Source organism: Haliotis rufescens, unplaced genomic scaffold (genome assembly GCF_023055435.1).
Source record: "Haliotis rufescens isolate VD_foot unplaced genomic scaffold, xgHalRufe1.0.p SCAF_18, whole genome shotgun sequence".
Lineage (NCBI taxonomy): Eukaryota > Metazoa > Mollusca > Gastropoda > Lepetellida > Haliotidae > Haliotis > Haliotis rufescens.
The window spans coordinates 28,108,561-28,124,902 of record NW_025963868.1 but is presented as its reverse complement, the minus strand read 5'-3'; the positions used below and the strand labels follow the sequence as shown (position 1 = coordinate 28,124,902).

The following is a 16,342-nucleotide window of genomic DNA, read 5'->3' as shown; positions in this document are numbered from 1 at the left end:
ATCTCGTGTTATGGTAATGGCGACAATAGGAGTTTGTTTGTTTGTTTATGTATTGATTACCCTTTGCAGGTTGATGGTACATAACTGTTTATTTGGTTACATGCTAGTTTGAACAAGCCATAAAAACACACAAAAAACACCGCCCGCCCACACTATATTTTCAAAAGTCATTGCCTGAGAACCAATTCTTTTACTTTTAAAGCCTTGGTAATATCCCCACTTGCCCTTTATAAATGTAAATAATCGAGTCTGGACCAGACAATCCAGTGATCGACATCATGAGCATAAATAATCTACGCAATTGGGATATGATGACATGCATCAACCACCCGATCCCGTTGGACGCCTCTCATAACAAGCATCCTCAACTTATGGCAAGCATAGATTGCTGAAAACCTGTTCTCTACCAGGATCTTCACAGGTCTCAAACTAAGTACTCTTAGACGGCAGTCTGTAAATAATCGAGTCTGGACCAGACAACTCAGTGATAGACATCATGAGCATCGATCTATGCATTTGGGATATGATGACATGCTTTATTCAGGGCAGTGTGTTTAACCACCCGATCCCTTTAGTCGCCTCTTACGACAAGCATGGGTTGCTGAAGACCTTGACTTTATGTCATGGCAAGGGGATTTATTGCGCAAAGCAATAACAATAAAAATAACTTAATCCCTATTTTGGTGACTACTTTCTGTAAATACTAATGCTGTTTTTCCTGCATGATACCAGAATTCTTCATTTTAGATAGGTCTCACTGAACATTTTCCGAAACATTTGTAACTAATTCCTTATTCAGTTGTTTGTAATAATCAGAGAAGTTCACATTTTAGTGACAACTCCCTGCATAGTTCCCCATATATTTATAACATTCAGAATCAAATCCAAATCCTTTTTTTTAATTATTTTAATGGTTCTTCTCATTTGTACATTCTTTCTAGGCAACTTTTCTCCAATTCACATATTTGGTCAAATCATATTTTGGTATTATTTTTATGCTAATTAAATTTCTAATTTTCGCATTCTCCCTTGATAATTTGCCTACAGTTAAAAAACCCAAACATTTGGACTCAAATCCTTTTTCATTTAATACTCATGATCACAGAATTCCTAATTTTGGTGAACACCCACCCCTTCCTCATGACGTAGCCATAGAAGGAGTTGAGGATGCACTTGTGAGCCAGCTGCAGAGAATCGTACAGCACCACCATGCCGTTGCTTCTCTTCGTCTCCGCAGCATCTTTCTTGGACTCGGCCTCGCTCAGCTTCTTCTTCCAAACTTTGGTCAGGCCCTTGAACTCGTACCGGCGATCACGGAAAGCTCGCACTGTGTCGACGTAGAAGGAGTTTTCTCGCTGGCAGATGGTAGCTGTTTGTTCTTGCATTCTTGTTATCTTGGTCTTCTTGTATGCCTTCCGACAGTACTCTGAACATTGAATGTGTCAGAAGGTTAGATACAGAAAACATCAGACAATAGACTGGGGTTGGGTTTAAATTTCACTAGTTTTTCAGTTATATCGCAATCCAAACCCCCTCTTGCCCATCAAATATTGGTAAGCAAGGAGCCCTGTCAGCAGTGTGAGGGATCTGTTCACAAGACCAGGAGACCAGGAGTCTAGGAGACCAGGAGACCAGGAGTCCAAGGAGTCCAGGAGCCCAGGAGACCAGGAGTCTAAGGAGTCCAGGAGACCAGGAGTACAGGAGAACAGGAGACCAAGAGACCAGGAGTCCAAGGAGACCAGGAGACCAGGAGTCCAGGAGACCAGGAGTCCAGGAGTCCAGAAGTCCAAGGAGTCCAGGAGACCAGGAGTCCAGGAGACCAGGAGTCCAGAAGTCCAAGGAGTCCAGGAGTCCAGGAGTCCAGGAGTCCAAGGAGTCCAGGAGACCAGGAGTCCAGGAGTCCAGGAGACCAGGAGTCCAGGAGTCCAGGAGACCAAGGAGTCCAGGAGTCTAGGAGTCCAGGAGTCCAGGAGACCAAGGAGTCCAGGAGACCAAGAGTCCAGAAGTCCAAGGAGTCAAGGAGACCAGGAGTCCAGGAGTCCCAGGGACCAGGAGACCAGGAGTCCCAGGGACCAGGAGGACCAGGAGTCCAGGAGTCCCAGGGACCAGGAGGACCAGGAGACCAGGAGTCCCAGGGACCAGGAGTCCAGGAGTCCCAGGGACCAGGAGGACCAGGAGACCAGGAGTCCCAGGGACCAGGAGTCCAGGAGTCCCAGGGACCAGGAGACCAGGAGTCCAGGAAACACCACCATTTTATCCAGTGTTGTGTTGTGGGGTCTGTCTAGGTTTAACATTGTGTGCCTGTGGTTGGCAAATTGGTTTGATAACTTGGTTTAAGCTACCGCTAAACAAAGATCTGAGGACATCCCATTAGGGGTCACGTCAGAACGACCTTTCATCCAACCAATCAGAGAGTCACTTACCAGATCATGAAAGTGATAGTCGGAATGTGATTTCTAATCATGCAACCTCAAAAACTTTAACGGGGTTTTCCGAATGATAGTTACGGGCTTAACAACTGAATCCATACAATCTAGACCAACTATTAGCCATTCCAGAATGTTCTTTTGTTCAGTTTTCAAATTTTTAAGTGAGAATTTGTCAAAATATGTTTCGAAGCGTAGCCGCCAATTTGAAATTAGTGCCATAAAGCACGAGAAAACTGCCTTCTGATTGGCTAATGTCGACTTCTTGTAAGTCATTTCATTGGTCGGTCAGAGTTCGCGAAAGGTCAGTCTGACGTGACGCATAATGGGATGACCTCAGATCTTTGTTTATCGGTAGCGAAAGCAAAGATCTGATTTAAACGAGATGGTCCCACCACTAAATCGCAACATATTGAGGGACTCTGTGCAATCTCATTAAAATCAGATCTTTTATTCTGATTCGATACATCCCTGCATAAAAAATCTGAGGACACGTCCATTGTAGGTCACGTCAGGTGATCCCTGAGCAAACTTAGACCGTCCAATCATAACGAAGGATGTGTAGGTTCTTGTCATGTCACTTATCTGGACATGTCACTTATCTTGTCAAGTCACTAATCTTGTCATGTCACTAATCTTGTCATGTCACTAATCTGGACAAGTCACTAATCTTGTCATGTCACTAATCTGGACAAGTCACTAATCTTGTCATGTCACTAATCTTGTCAAGTCACTAATCTTGTCAAGTCACTAATCTTGTCATGTCACTAATCTTGTCAAGTCACTAATCTTGTCATGTCACTAATCTTGTCATGTCACTAATCTGTACAAGTCACTAATCTTGTCATGTCACTAATCTGGACAAGTCACTGATCTTGTCATGTCACTAATCTGGACAAGTCACTAATCTTGTCAAGTCACTAATCTTGTCATGTCACTAATCTTGTCATGTCACTAATCTGGACAAGTCACTAATCTTGTCATGTCACTAATCTTGTCATGTCACCAATCTTGTCATGTCACTAATCTGGACAAGTCACTAATCTTGTCATGTCACTAATCTTGTCAAGTCACTCATCTTGTCATGTCACTAACCTGGACATGTCACTAATCTGGAGATGTCACTAATCTTGTCAAGTCACTAATCTTGTCATGTCACTAATCTTGTCATGTCACTAATCTGGACAAGTCACTAATCTTGTCATGTCACTAATCTTGTCAAGTCACTCATCTTGTCATGTCACTAATCTGGACATGTCACTAATCTGGAGATGTCACTAATCTTGTCAAGTCACTAATCTTGTCAAGTCACTCATCTTGTCATGTCACTAATCTGGACATGTCACTAATCTTGTCAAGTCACTAATTTTTTCAAGTCACTAATCTTGTCATGTCTGGTCATGTGATTAATCTGGACATGTCACAAATCTGGACATGTCACTAATCTTGTCAAGTCACTAATCTTGTCATGTCTGGACATGTCACTAATCTGGACATGTCACTAATCTTGTCATGTCACTAATCTGGACAAGTCACTTATCTTGTCATGTCTGGACATGTCACTTATCTGGACATGTCACAAATCTGGACATGTCACTAATCTTGTCAAGTCACTAATCTTGTCATGTCTGGACATGTCACTTATCTGGACATGTCACAAATCTGGACATGTCACTAATCTTGTCAAGTCACTAATCTTGTCATGTCTGGATATGTCACTTATCTGGACATGTCACTAATCTGGACATGTCACTAATCTTGTCATGTCACTAATCTTGTCATGTCACTAATCTGGACATGTCACTAATCTTGTCATGTCACACACATGTCACCCACCTGCCAGTCGTTTCTTCTCAATGGCAGCTTGCTCGTCTTTCGGCAGTTGGTGGAATGCTCTGGGTTCTCCCCCAGGGAAGTACGGGGGGAACTTCTCATTCTCAAGCTGTTGCTGAATGCGATGAAACTCATTCCGTGACGCCGGCACTGAAACAAATATTCAATTCCTAGGTTTGGACATTGACATTTCTTTGTCATTTAAAATTCACTTGGTTTGTCTGCAACTTCACATATTATGATGTGTGTACATCTAGATGATGACTTTCTGTAAATAATCGAGTCTGGACCAGACAATCCAGTGAATGATATCCTGAGCATCGATGACATGCATCAACTAAGTCAGCGAGCCTGACCACCCAATCCCGTTAGTCGCCTCCTATGACAAGCATTGTCCTTTGTAAGGATAATATATATGGATTAACAACTTCTTTATTACAATTAGGAGCGATTTTTTTTAAATGGAAATAAAAACGAAACATGCGGCGAACTTATGATGATGTGGCCGGTGCCTGAAAACCAAGAATATATTATTTTTAGCCTTATATATTTGCATAAAGGATGAAGTGAGAACTTACTAAACTCTGCCCTCCACATCCAAGGCATCTTGCGTTGACAGAGAGCTCCTGGCTTGTTGAAGTCGCAAGCTGCACATGTTGCCTCGTCCACAATGGCTGGTGGCTGAAAATAAGGCGAATATGTCGCACATTAGTAAGTTCATTTTTTGAGTTATTTTATACTGTTCTTTCAGCACCAGCGAGGATTCGCAGGGATGGAAACTAACCAAACAAGCCCACAGGTCCAGTGGGGTTTTACTTCATGGCCGACAACTACAAGCAGGGCAAGTCTTCCCGAGGCAAGAGAGTTAACTGACTATAAAAGTCCAGTTTCCACCCTTGCCGAACTAGGCTGGCATCATGGAGTTACATTTTGGCTGGACTAACGAGTCTATGCATAGTCCAATCAAAATCGTGAAACGAAATCGAAATCCGGCTCGTAAACTGTCGTGCAGATTTTGGTTGATTGCAAGATTTGCAAAGCATGTGCACCGCAAACCAATTCTTTTGTTTTTTAAAGCATTTTTTTACATTGAAATACTATGCACCATCTGTGAAAAAATGCTTAAAAAAACAAAAGAATTGGTTTTTCTGGCAATGACTTTTGAAAATTTGCTTGTTCGAACAAGTATGTAACCAATTAAACAAAACGTGCAGCAGACTTTATGATGATGCAGGCCGTGCCCGAGAACCAAGACTATTATTTTTTAACCCAAAGGTGTATTTGCCTACAGTATTTCAGTTATTAGCGGGACGTATCTGAAAAAGATTTGTTTTGTTTGTTTGTTGTTTTACGCTGCAGTCAGCAATATTCCAGCTATATGACGGCGGTCTGTAAATAATCGAGTCTGGACCAGACGATCCAGTGATTGACAGCATGAACATCGATCCACGCAATTGGAATCGATGATATGTATCAACCAAGTCAGCGAGCCTGACTACCCGAATCCCATTAGTCGCCTTTTACGACAAGCATAGTCGTCTTTTACGGCAAGTATGGGTTGCTGAAGACCTATTCTACCCCGGAATCTTCACGGGTCTATCTGAAGAAGAAGATGGTGCACCTGCAGTCTGTTGGTGAGGATGATGTTAGGGTACATGGCCCCCACATCAAGATGGTATATGATGGGGTTCTCCAGACGGTTGGGGCAGTCTCGTAGCATCTCCAACTTCTCCACAACGTCACTACACACCTGAAACATAAATCGTTCATTGCATCCTGAAACCTTTACATGTATTTACAGCAGAGCAGCTTCTTGACGGAGGAAATTGACAAAGGTCCAAAAGCAAATCCCCAGAAGACAAAACCTGGAAAGAAATTCTTTTATATATTACCCACTGAATGAAAACTGAAGTATTGTGCATGTCTTCCATGGATAGTTTGTTTTGTTTGTTTGTTTGTTGTTTAGCGCCGGACTCAGCAATATTCCAGCTACATGACATTGGTCTGTAAATAATCGAGTCTGGACCAGACAATCCGGTGATTGACATCATGAGCTTCGATGTTACACTGATTTGGGGCCATACTTCCTGGAAATGCGCAAAGAATTTCTTGATCAATGAAACCTGAAAAATAATATAATATGTCTGACTGTAGCTCTTAAAGTTTGTTTGTTTGTTTGTTGTTGAACTCCACACTCAGTAAATATTCCAGCTCTATGAAATGTGTTAGAAACAAATTTAGATTTGTTTGTTGTTTCTACTAGGGTTGTCACATTTCATACATGCTGTTTGTTTGTTTGTTGGTTGTATACAACAGACTCAGAAATATTCCAGCTCTATGACGGTGGTCTGTAAATAATCCAGTCTGCACCAGACAATCCAGTGACTGACATCATGAGCATCGATCCACGCAATTGGGATTGTTAATCCGTACTATTGTGACACTGTTGTCATTGCAACAAATAAAGTCCTTTGACGTTTATTCCCACCATGGCTCATTTGTGTAATCACCGGAATTACTTCTGCTTCCTGTACAAACCGGACCATAAACCGGACCGAGCCGGCATATTAACAAAACCAAATATTTTAATAGTTGTTTAAGGCCGCACTCAGCAATATTTCAGCTATATGACGTCAGTCTGTAAATAATCGAGTCTGGACCAGACAATCCAGTGATTGATATCATGAGCATCCATCCACACAATTGGGATCGATGACATGCACCAACCAAGTCAGCGAGCCTGACCACCCGATGCCATTAGTCGCTTCTTATGACCAGCATTGGTTGCAGTGGACGGATTCTAACCTCTGTGTTTGTTTGTTTACAGTCAAATTTACCTCGTCAAAGTTTGTGACTGTGTCAAGGGGTATCTTCTCCTCCACCTCGATGGCGTGCTTCATCGTCCGCTCTACACTGTCAATGAGAGTCTTGAAGGCTTCCGGCACCTACATAAACACATGGAAATAATCACACATCGTCAAGACTTCACAAGTTTGGATACTCTATGCAGAGCTCCACATAACTTTTAGAGCAATTGAGTTTTTACTCTAGGGTTTCTATTTTAATTGGGTTATTACATTTTTCATTGGGTAACCATTATTTTTTCACTCATCTATTCATCGCTCTATTGAGGTTTTCCTAAAATTAGTGAACATTTTAAGATTAAAAAAAAAGAAATAATGTTTTAGATGATAACTGTTCTAAATAAATATGCTTGACCGAGAAAGTAAATTAGCTCGTAATTGGGTTTAGGAAATTAGCTCCTTTGTACGCATGCTGAAAAAGCTTCATTGGGAATTAAGCGAGCTGTTTTTATGCATTTGTGTTTTTCGATCCATGCATTTGGGATACGATGACATGCATCAACCAAGTCAGCGAGAACAACCACGTTAGTGGCCTCTTACGACAAGCATGGGATGGCCGACCTCATGGTATAATTTGCATTTGCCCCAGTTTCTATACATGAGTGACGTAGTTTATTATGATATTCCTACTGGCGCGTGAGATGGTTTTACATCACTTTAAACAGTATCTTTGATAAATCACAACATAACACCATGATGTGAGAGGAAAGCCAAAAGTGATGCTGATCTTAGACGTTTACCAATAAGGGAAAACCACGAACACAGGTGTGTTGCCGAAAAGCCTGAAAGATCATCAGGCTTCAAACCAAGGACAACAAGTTCCTGGCGCGACTAAGGGATGTAACTCTGCACAGTGAAGTGTGGCATCTTAGACACACCCAATAGCACCGACTCACCATTCTGAATCTGCAAGGAATGTCAGCCCGGAACACCCCCGACTCTAGAGCCTCCACATGACCGCCGACGTACGTCTCGGAGTCCAGCACGTGGCCATCCTCGGTCAGCTTGTTCAGCACGGACTCCTGCTTGTTAGGGAAGATGATGTTAGCGTGGTAGGCTTGCACCATCAGCAGCGCCTCACACAGCGTCCCCGAGCCCTTCCGCAATACCTGGCCAGAAATACAGAACAACTTAGAAACAAATTTAGATTTGTTTGTTGTTTCTACTAGGGTTGTAACGATTCATCCATGCTGTTTGTTTGTTTGTTTGTTTGTTGTTTAACGCCGCACTCAGCAATATTCCAGCTATATGATGGCAGTCTGTAAATAATTGAGGCTGCACCAGACAATCCAGTGATGGACATTATAACCATCGATCTACGTAATTTGGATACGACATGCATCTACCAAGTCAGGGAGCCGGACCACCCAATCCTGTCAGTCGTCTGTTACGGCAAGCATGGGTTGCTGAAGACCTCAATGCCATAGTGTCTGCTTCAATGCCATACAGTGTCTACGTCAATGCCATACAGTGTCTACGTCAATGCCATACAGTGTCTACTTCAATGCCATACAGTGTCTACTTCAATGCCATACAGTGTCTACTTCAAAGCCATACAGTGTCTGCTTCAATGCCATACAGTGTCTGCTTCAATGCCATACAGTGTCTGCTTCAATGCCATAGTGTCTGCTTCAATGCCATACAGTGTCTGCTTCAATGCCATACAGTGTCTGCTTCAATGCCATACAGTGTCTGCTACAATGCCATACAGTGTCTGCTTCAATGCCATACAGTGTCTGCTTCAATGCCATGCAGTGTCTGCTTCAATGCCATAGTGTCTGCTTCAATGTCGTATAGCGTCTGCTTCAATGCCATACAGTGTCTGCTTCAAAACCATAGTGTCTGCTTCAAAGCCATAGTGTCTGCTTCAATGTCATACAGTGTCTCCTTCAATGTCATACAGTGTCTGCTTCAATGTCATACAGTGTCTGCTTCAATGCCATACAGCGTCTGCTTCAATGCCATAGTGTCTGCTTCAATACCATACAGTGTCTGCTTCAAAGCCGTAGTGTCTGCTTTAATGTCGTACAGTGTCTGCTTCAATGTCATACAGTGTCTGCTTCAATGCCATAGTGTCTGCTTCAATGTCGTATAGCGTCTGCTTCAATGCCATACAGTGTCTGCTTCAAAACCATACGGTGTCTGCTTCAAAGCCATAGTGTCTGCTTCAAAGCCATAGTGTCTGCTTCAATGTCATACAGTGTCTGCTTCAATGTCATACAGTGTCTGCATCAATGCCATACAGCGTCTGCTTCAATGCCATAGTGTCTGCTTCAATGCCATACAGTGTCTGCTTCAATGCCGTAGTGTCTGCTTCAATGTCGTAGTGTCTGCTTCAATGCCATACAGTCTGCTTCAATGTCATAGTGTCTGCTTCAATGCTATAGTGTCTGCTTCAATGCCATACAGTGTCTGCTTCAATGCCATACAGTGTCTGCTTCAATGTCCTATAGTGTCTGCTACAATGCCATACAGTGTCTGCTTCAATGCCATACAGTGTCTGCTTCAATGCCATAGTGTCTGCTTCAATGCCATACAGTGTCTGCTTCAATGCCATACAGTGTCAGCTTCAATGCCGTACAGTGTCTGCTTCAAAGCCATACAGTGTCTTCTTCAATGCCATACAGTGTCAGCTTCAATGCCGTACAGTGTCTGCTTCAATGCCCTACAGTGTCTGCTTCAATGTCCTACAGTGTCTACTTCAATGTCCTACAGTGTGTGCTTCAATGCCATACAGTATCTGCTTCAAAGCCATACAGTGTCTGCTTCAATGCCATACAGTGTCTGCTTCAAAGCCGTAGTGTCTGCTTTAATGTCGTACAGTGTCTGCTTCAATGTCATACAGTGTCTGCTTCAATGCCATAGTGTCTGCTTCAATGTCGTATAGCGTCTGCTTCAATGCCATACAGTGTCTGCTTCAAAACCATACGGTGTCTGCTTCAAAGCCATAGTGTCTGCTTCAAAGCCATAGTGTCTGCTTCAATGCCATACAGTGTCTGCTTCAATGCCATACAGTGTCTGCTTCAAAGCCATACAGTGTCTTCTTCAATGCCATACAGTGTCAGCTTCAATGCCGTACAGTGTCTGCTTCAATGCCCTACAGTGTCTTCTTCAATGCCATACAGTGTCAGCTTCAATGCCGTACAGTGTCTGCTTCAATGCCCTACAGTGTCTGCTTCAATGTCCTACAGTGTCTACTTCAATGTCCTACAGTGTGTGCTTCAATGCCATACAGTATCTGCTTCAAAGCCATACAGTGTCTGCTTCAATGCCATACAGTGTCTGCTTCAATGCCATACAGTGTCTACTTCAATGCCATAGTGTCTGCTTCAATGTCGTAGTGTCTGCTTCATTGCCAAAGTGTCTGCTTCAATGCCATACAGTGTCTGCTTCAATGTCGTAGTGTCTGCTTCAATGCCAAAGTGTCTGCTTCAATGCCATACAGTGTCTACGTCAATGCCATACAGTGTCTACTTCAATGCCATACAGTGTCTACTTCAATGCCATACAGTGTCTACTTCAAAGCCATACAGTGTCTGCTTCAATGCCATACAGTGTCTGCTTCAATGCCATACAGTGTCTGCTTCAATGCCGTACAGTGTCTGCTTCAATGCCATACAGTGTCTGCTTCAATGCCATACAGTGTCTGCTTCAATGCCATACAGTGTCTGCTACAATGCCATACAGTGTCTGCTTCAATGCCATACAGTGTCAGCTTCAATGCCATGCAGTGTCTGCTTCAATGCCATAGTGTCTGCTTCAATGTCGTATAGCGTCTGCTTCAATGCCATACAGTGTCTGCTTCAAAACCATAGTGTCTGCTTCAAAGCCATAGTGTCTGCTTCAAAGCCATAGTGTCTGCTTCAATGTCATACAGTGTCTGCTTCAATGTCATACAGTGTCTGCTTCAATGTCATACAGTGTCTGCTTCAATGCCATACAGCGTCTGCTTCAATGCCATAGTGTCTGCTTCAATGCCATACAGTGTCTGCTTCAAAGCATTAGTGTCTGCTTTAATGTCGTACAGTGTCTGCTTCAATGTCATACAGTGTCTGCTTCAATACCGTAGTGTCTGCTTCAATGTCGTATAGCGTCTGCTTCAATGCCATAGTGTCTGCTTCAAAGCCATAGTGTCTGCTTCAAAGCCATAGTGTCTGCTTCAATGTCATACAGTGTCTGCTTCAATGTCATACAGTGTCTGCTTCAATGCCATAGAGCGTCTGCTTCAATGCCATACAGCGTCTGCTTCAATGCCATAGTGTCTGCTTCAATGCCATACAGTGTCTGCTTCAATGCCGTAGTGTCTGCTTCAATGTCGTAGTGTCTGCTTCAATGCCATACAGTGTCTGCTTCAATGCCGTAGTGTCTGCTTCAATGTCGTAGTGTCTGCTTCAATGCCATACAGTGTCTGCTTCAATGTCATAGTGTCTGCTTCAATGCTATAGTGTCTGCTTCAATGCCATACAGTGTCTGCTTCAATGCCATACAGTGTCTGCTTCAATGTCCTATAGTGTCTGCTACAATGCGATACAGTGTCTGCTTAAATGCCATACAGTGTCTGCTACAATGCCATACAGTGTCTGCTTCAATGTCATACAGTGTCCGCTTCAATGCCATACAGTGTCTGCTTCAATGCCATACAGTGTCTGCTTCAATGCCATACAGTGTCTGCTTCAAAGCCATACAGTGTCAGCTTCAATGCCGTACAGTGTCTGCTTCAATGCCCTACAGTGTCTGCTTCAATGTCCTACAGTGTCTACTTCAATGTCCTACAGTGTGTGCTTCAATGCCATACAGTATCTGCTTCAAAGCCATACAGTGTCTGCTTCAATGCCATACAGTGTCTGCTTCAATGCCATACAGTGTCTACTTCAATGCCATAGTGTCTGCTTCAATGTCGTAGTGTCTGCTTCAATGCCAAAGTGTCTGCTTCAATGCCATACAGTGTCTGCTTCAATGCCATACAGTGTCTGCTTCAATGCCATACAGTGTCTGCTTCAATGCCATACAGTGTCTGCTTCAATGCCATACAGTGTCTACTTCAATGCCATACAGTGTCTGCTTCAATGCCATACAGTGTCTGCTTCAATGTCCTACAGTGTCTGCTTCAATGCCATACAGTGTCTGCTGCAATGTCCTACAGTGTCTGCTTCAATGTCCTACAGCGTCTACTTCAATGTCCTACAGTGTCTGCTTCAATGTCCTACAGTCTGCTTCAATGCCATACAGTATCTGATTCAATGTCATACAGTGTCTGCTTCAATGCCGTAGTGTCTGCTTTAATGTCATACAGTGTCTGCTTCAATGCCGTAGTGTCTGCTTTAATGTCATAGTGTCTGCTTCAATGTAATACAGTGTCTGCTTCAATGCCGTAGAGTCTGCTTCAATGCCATACAGTGTCTGCTTCAATGTCCTACAGTGTCTGCTTCAATGCCATACAGTGTCTGCTTCAATGTCCTACGGTGTCTGCTTCAATGCCATACAGTGTCTGCTTAAATGACATAGTGTCTGCTTCAATGTCCTATAGTGTCTGCTTCAATGTCCTATAGTGTCTGCTTCAATGTCCTATAGTGTCTGCTTCAATGTCCTATAGTGTCTGCTTCAATGCCATACCTCATCGGGTTCCATGGGGATGATGGTACACAGGGCAAAGATGAAGGGATGGACGTATTTGACGTAGAGGTAATATGTCGCAACAGCATCCGAAACAGAGTAGTTCGCCAACACCTGGAGAGAAGAAAACGCAGCAACTGAGAATATGAATTACTGGTATGTAAATTTCAGATTTGCAAGTATTATTAAACATTTGATTCCAGGAAATTTCAAACTGTGAAACCTCCAACAACACCAATAGCACCCGAAGTAGCGATTTTCTTAATGTTTTATAATTTCTTTTCTTCTGTGGTTGACACATTTAACCTCAATCTACGCAATTGGAAAATGATGACATCCATCAACGGCAAGTCTGAGCACCCGATCTCGTTGGTCGCCTCTTGCGACAACCATGGGTTGCTGATGACCTATTCTAACCTTGACATTCATGGAATAAATAACAACAACACATACAGTAGAAAAAACTTTATGTGTCCAATTATTCGCGCATCCAGTACCATGACATTCCAGTGTTCCCATTTTAATTTGTTTCAGGAATTGAGTGGCAAAAGTGTTTGACTTTTATTTTATTTTTTTCTAAATGTCAGCAGCAGCACCCGAATGGTTCACAAAGCTGTAACAAAGTACCTGAGGTTCCTCGCTCGCCATCCGGCACATCTCCTCTGGATCCAACTCCACTGGATCATACCGCAACTTCGCCTGGACAAAGTTACACGGTTCAAATATGAAACATTAAAATTCAAGGCATGTTCAAGGTGTTTCAAGGTTTTCAACTTTCATTTTTAAGGTTGGGTTTTTAGCCATTGTCTGTAAATATGTTTTTTTTAAATCCAGCATACTATATATTAGTGGTAAGACCTACAAAGCCATTAATTTTGATACTTAACAAGCATACGTCATTTTGTACAAATCTCAAGGCTTATTTCAAGCCGTTGGTGTTTTTCAAGGCTTTTCAAGGTTGACACTAAAAATCAAGGTTTTTTTCAAAAGAAACCTTACAATTCAAGCCTTTTCAAGCCTCCAAGCATCTTGAGTGAGTTTGAATTTAGTGTATGAGTGAATGTTGTTTTACACAAATCAGCAATATTTGAGCAATATTATTCAGTAAGTTTGTTTCATAACGCTGCACTTGACAATATTCCAGCTATATGACGGTGGTGTGCAAAAATCAAGGCTGGTCCTGACAATCCAGTGACTGATATTGAAAACGACATGACACACAATCAGCCATGTCACCCTTTGATCGCCGCTTACAACCAGGTCGCTGGGGATGAATTTTACCCAGAAATCCCCATGGGATGTAACCTGTCTACAGCAAAGTCTGACAAACAACAATCCTCGTCCTCGCAGCATGAGCCACGAACCAGCTGAGCCACCGAACCACTGAGCCACCAAGTCTGACAACTCAATAGGTTAAGTGAGTGAGTGAGTGAGTTGGATTTTAACGCCGCTTTTAACAGTATTCCAGTTACATCACGGCGTGTCAGCTTAATGTGGGAGGAAAGCCCGAAGTGATGCAGGTCTAAGACATTTACCACTTCGGTGAAACCCAAGAGCACGGGGATGGTGCTGACAAACCTAGAAACATAATCGGGGCGAACCGGGATTCGAACCCACAATCATAGGTTTCTGGCGTGCCCAAGGGACGCAACTCTGCACAGCGAATCGCGGCGCCTTAGACGACTGGGCCACCCGTGCCCCCCAACAGGTTAAGGCTTTGCAACAACGATCGAGCAGTTGAAGTATGAGTGATTGAGTTTGGTTTAACGCCGCTTTAAACAGTATTCCAGTTATATCACGGCGTGTCAGCTTAATGTGGGAGGAAAGCCCGAAGTGATGCAGGTCTCAGATGTTTCCCACTTCGGTGAAATACACGAGCACTGGGTATGGTGCCGACAAACCTAGAAACATAACCGGGGCGAACCGGGATTCGAACCCACAATCATAGGTTTCTGGACTATAGCCACTATGAGATGCTAAAGAATAGTAATATGAAATTGATAGTCATCCAGGTTGCAGTTACACTGACATATCTTTCTAAAACCAAAACGCAGAAGACACTGGGATAATTTGACCTTTTATGAAGAAAACATCATAGATTTTAAAATAAATCTGTAATTTTCTATAATTCCTGACCGACTGATTGGTTACCTTGGCAACAGCCTTCAGATTCTGACTTCCAACAGGCAGGTAGCTGTCTCGTTTCACCCATCTGTAATAAACAATTTGTGTCAATTAAGGGTCTGATTGGTAACTGACTTACAACCGACCCTCCATGTTTTCTGCTAGGCACTGACCAGAGGACCAGCATTGAAGTCAAGCCCTGAAGTCAACGGTGGTAGACATCAAAGGTGACTGGTCCTGAACAGCGAACAGAAAGCCTTCTGTTTCACTTTTCAGGCCAGCTGATTTCATCCAAGCGAAGGACTCTGCAGGGTTGCTGATCTTTTCAACACACTGCACATTAACTCGATGCAGTGGTCGTTCAGATATGCCCTCCTTGAAAAACTGAGTCAGGGCTGATTTGATATGGCACTTTGCTTGGTTGACACTCATTTCTGTACTGTCCAGTTGTACAGAATGATCAACAAAATCAACACTGACATTGAGATTATGTCCCACATCCTTGGCTGGTTTACGAAAACTGTGGAATGTCTTGTTTTTATCCTTGACATGCTTCACAAGAGATCATCAGACAAATAAATGTGTGCAAAAGTGCACAAAACAATTCTATCATGAAGAGCCCCAACGTTAATCAAACCACGCCCTCCCATTATGATTGGTAAATATATAGGAAAATTAGGGAGAGCGAGGGTGGTAGGATCTACTGCCTGACTTGATTTTTCGTGTGAGGGTGTCAATACCTTGAATTTCTTGTTTCGTCCAATCAACAACACCAAAGGAATATGAAAGGAAGGGTACAGCGTAATTGTTATTATTATTGTTATTATTATTATTATTATTATTATTATTATTATTATTATTATTCCACAGTTCACCTGAAGCAGTCCATGTGTATGCAGTGCCTGGACTTGTATTCCCCTTGATTGTCCTTCTGGAAGCCGATTTCCCGGAACATATCCATGTCATGGACAGCTGCCCGCGCCTCCACGAACGGCCTGTTGGGCAAACAATGTTTCACTATTTTTCCACACAGATTTGACCTTCAAACATGTCATAGTGAAAGTGAAAGCATATTCAACTCTTTTATCACCATCATCTCGTTACCATGACAACATACCAATCAAAGAAGTCTCCGTTGTATGTTACACAGATTTGGGGTCGTACTTCCTGGAAATGCTCAAAGAATTTCTTGATCAATGAAACCTGAAAAATAATATAATATGTCTGACTGTAGCTCTTAAAGTTTGTTTGTTTGTTTGTTTGTTGTTTAACACCGCACTCAGCAATATTCCAGCCATATGACGGCGGTCTGTAAATAATCGAGTCTGGACCAGACAATCCAGTGATTGACATCATGAGCATCAATCAACGCAATTGTGATACGATGACATGCATCAACCAAGTCAGCGAGTCTGACCACCCGATCCCGTTAGTCGCCTCTTACGACAAGCATATTCGCCTTTTAAGGCAAGCATGGGTTGC

The 16,342-nt window shown here is 42.8% G+C and overlaps 1 protein-coding gene across 2 annotated transcripts in view; it reads right to left on the bottom strand.

The window, feature by feature from the left end:
• LOC124148924 (DNA polymerase epsilon catalytic subunit A-like) overlaps positions 1-16,342 on the bottom strand; it is a 98,181-nt gene that overhangs the window by 58,199 nt on the left and 23,640 nt on the right. For both annotated transcript variants that reach the window (XM_048398521.1, XM_048398522.1), the window contains 11 exons: positions 15,978-16,063; positions 15,736-15,855; positions 14,888-14,948; positions 13,364-13,435; positions 12,737-12,850; positions 8,020-8,232; positions 7,097-7,204; positions 5,881-6,009; positions 4,838-4,940; positions 4,263-4,409; positions 1,132-1,426 (listed from right to left, as the gene is read on the bottom strand). In XM_048398521.1, coding sequence (XP_048254478.1) covers positions 1,132-1,426; positions 4,263-4,409; positions 4,838-4,940; positions 5,881-6,009; positions 7,097-7,204; positions 8,020-8,232; positions 12,737-12,850; positions 13,364-13,435; positions 14,888-14,948; positions 15,736-15,855; positions 15,978-16,063 — 1,448 coding nt within the window. The remainder of the gene's footprint in view (positions 1-1,131; positions 1,427-4,262; positions 4,410-4,837; positions 4,941-5,880; positions 6,010-7,096; positions 7,205-8,019; positions 8,233-12,736; positions 12,851-13,363; positions 13,436-14,887; positions 14,949-15,735; positions 15,856-15,977; positions 16,064-16,342) is intronic.